This window comes from Apiospora kogelbergensis, assembly GCF_038363985.1.
Source record: "Apiospora kogelbergensis strain CBS 113332 chromosome Unknown utg000007l_segment0_segment0, whole genome shotgun sequence".
NCBI classification, from domain to species: domain Eukaryota; kingdom Fungi; phylum Ascomycota; class Sordariomycetes; order Amphisphaeriales; family Apiosporaceae; genus Apiospora; species Apiospora kogelbergensis.
Window position 1 is genome coordinate 1,642,518 of NW_027117424.1, and position 2,911 is coordinate 1,645,428.

Below are 2,911 nucleotides of genomic sequence, written 5' to 3' on the forward strand. Positions count from 1 at the left end.
ATCCAGCTGTACAAGGAGCACTGGATGGCGTCAATTAATGGCAAAGTTGTCCTCGGAGTTGTTACCCATATGTGCAGAACACACCGCACATGCGCCACCTCGCTCCGGATAATCTCGGCCCTGGGCAGAGATACGTTGAGGTACTCAAGTTGAGAGTGTCCGGAACCTGCGTGCCGATATAGAGTAAACCCTGCGGCAGCTGTCAAGTGAACTTTGGCTCGATGTATTGACAATACGCCTAACGATGTGGCAGAATTGGGTAGTGCGAAGCCCCCAGTGGGCTGTAATGGGGCTTGTGGGAGTCAATAGGTATCCCTACGCATGCAAAATCGTGTTCGCCACACCGGTCGTTCGACTCCCTGTAATGACCCTGACAACAGCTTGAAGCTCGCAGGGTAGGTATGCCTCGTGCCACATCCGGCAGTGTATGATAGCGCTTTCTTCGGCCTACCGGCTAGGCTATCTGGGCGAGTCTGGAGGAGGTGTCCTGGACCCAGCCTGGAGGCATATCGGACCAACATTTGGACACTAAGTTGCCAAAGTGAAAGCGAGACAGTGCGCTGCACTATAATCTTACAATTGTGGCCTTCTTGCATGCCAGATATGCCTGCCAGATCGTCGTTTAGCATTATACAATCAAAAGGACGGGTGGCAGTACTCACAATCGGCATGAAAACTCCTTAGGCCGCATACAGATCTCCCGCTTGACCTCGGTGTTGAGCTGATGGACGTCCTTGGCACTCCATCCAGCGTAACGAGTCAAGGGCGCTAATGACATCGCGGGGATGGCTGATTGCATACTAAGGTTGAACCACCGTGCAATGTTCTTCAGGTGCTCATCCTCTGGCCACGGATGATATGGGATCTCTTGGTCCTCGTGCACAATATCCACAAATCCGAGTTGCTTGAGCACAGCGGCAGGATCGTCCTGGGGAAACAAAGGCTTTCCCGATCGCTCGAAAGCTCCGTACACTTCCTTCATCCAATAATGAACGGTCGAGTTCTCGGGCAAGGTGTTGTTGTAGCTGAAAGGACGGAAGTCAACCTCGATATGCTCGAAAATCCCGGTCCCTGGCTTCAGGTGGCTTGAATGGATCATCAGTGCTTTTTTCTCAGTTGGCAGACAGGGTTGTAACTGACTTGAAAGCGTTCTGGTATACGGCGCGCCAGTCAGTAATGCAACCTCCGAGCAGTCGCATGTGAATGAGATCCATCGAGTTCGGATCAAGGCCCCACGTAGGGTCTCTAATATCCAGCGGGAAAAATTGCGTCGTCGGTAGGATACTGAAGTCATGTTAGAAAGACTCTGGCAGGCATGTCCAGGAGTCATACCTAGGAGGTATCATCATCATGTTCAAGTCACATCCAATGATGCTTGCATTAGGGTAGTGTCTAGGCACCATTAGTTATTCGTGCACTGCGGTTGGCGATGGAGGATATGTCCGTACTCAGCCATATCATTACACCAGATACCCGTGCCACAACCGAGATCGAGGATCCTCGGTGGCCCATTGCACGGTAGGGGCCGTGCGTGAAGACCATACTGCGAGCGTTTATTCCCTTGATCTGGTCCGCTATCCTCACGGGCAACGGTAAGGAATTTGTGCGTAATATCAAGTCTATCTTGCTCAATCTATAGGCAATTAGTTTACAGATGCGCCTCGATGCTGCAGGGTGGAGAACTACTCACATCGTCCACCGGCAGAAGATAGTCGCCGCGGCGGTATTCCCCATAACAGCGGTCGTTCTGGTCGTAATGACGGGTAGACAAGGCGAAGAGGCTGATGGATATTAGCATACGTTGGATAATACTAGCATGGCTCTGCGGGGGTTGTAGATGCAACATACCCAGGATCAATTTTTCCGCTGTTGGCCATAGTGGCAGGAAGTTGAGGTTGTCGGCGCCAGTTTTGCCAGTGTGTCCCAATCGGACAGGCTGAGCTGCCCCCAGATTATTGCCTGGCACGCACCAATAGGCTTCGGAGCAAGTTCCGCGACAAGGAGGCTTGAATCTGCAAATAAGGCCACGATGACGAGCCCGAAAACGAAGGAAGCAGCGACATGTGCAGAGGGTATATATATGTACTCGATGAAAATATGGCAGTGCAGTGGGATGGCGGGAATTTTCTGGAAGTGGTTGAGTGGATCAACGAACTTGAGATCAAGGTTAATAAAGGATCAAATGGAAGTGAATCTGAATGGAAGATGGTCTCAAATCAATTGGGTAGTAGTATAAGACCTACTAGACCTACTAGACCTACCTAGTATGGGCAAGCGCGCAAGCACCGGCAAATGCGCACTATTATGTAGTACTTTCAGTACATCAACAGGAGCAGGGGGTGCCTAAGTTTTATCCAATTTTATAGCGCGTACGGAATATCGCACAGGCTAACAGGGTACCTACCTAGGGGTGGGTGAGTGGGTGTATGCGTGCATGTACACCTTGAATATGGATATTGCAGACCCTGATTGACACCTACCTCCTTATATACAGGCACAACTTCCCAACCCTATTCCATTGGTCTGACCTGAGTGTTCTTTGGCGATACAAGTACGAGCCTTGCCTGTAGATCTCAAGCTCCTTCCGGTAAGTTTGCCTCGGTCGTGTCCCAAAATGACCGTTTCTTTTCTCTTTTTTTCTTTTCAGCCCAGTCTCCCCATGACCGCAAGCCATCTATCGTGGACCTGGACGATGCGACCACCCGCGCGTGTAGCCCGGCCTTGTGAGGTGTATGAGATGAAAACGGCCGTCACAGCAACCCTCCCCTCGGGTATGCAGGCAACAGACAGCTTGCGACTCATCCCAACCCCCGGATTAGGTTGGGTTGCTTGAAGTAAGAAATGCGTTGTCCGATGACGATGACGATGCGTGATGCGCAAGCATGTGCTTGGACACGTCTTTGTTTATTAG

At 51.0% G+C, this 2,911-nt stretch overlaps 1 protein-coding gene across 1 annotated transcript; it reads right to left on the bottom strand.

Annotated features, from left to right (window-relative positions):
* Positions 1-454: 454 nt before the first annotated feature.
* Positions 455-1,877, bottom strand: PG998_010869 (uncharacterized protein; the record flags this gene model as incomplete). Its single annotated transcript, XM_066877685.1, has 8 exons — positions 455-528; positions 578-607; positions 694-1,085; positions 1,141-1,284; positions 1,333-1,392; positions 1,449-1,633; positions 1,691-1,781; positions 1,849-1,877. The coding sequence occupies 8 exons, from the start codon at positions 1,875-1,877 to the stop codon at positions 455-457; spliced, it is 1,005 nt and encodes a 334-aa protein (XP_066726739.1).
* Between the last annotated feature and the right edge of the window lie 1,034 nt (positions 1,878-2,911).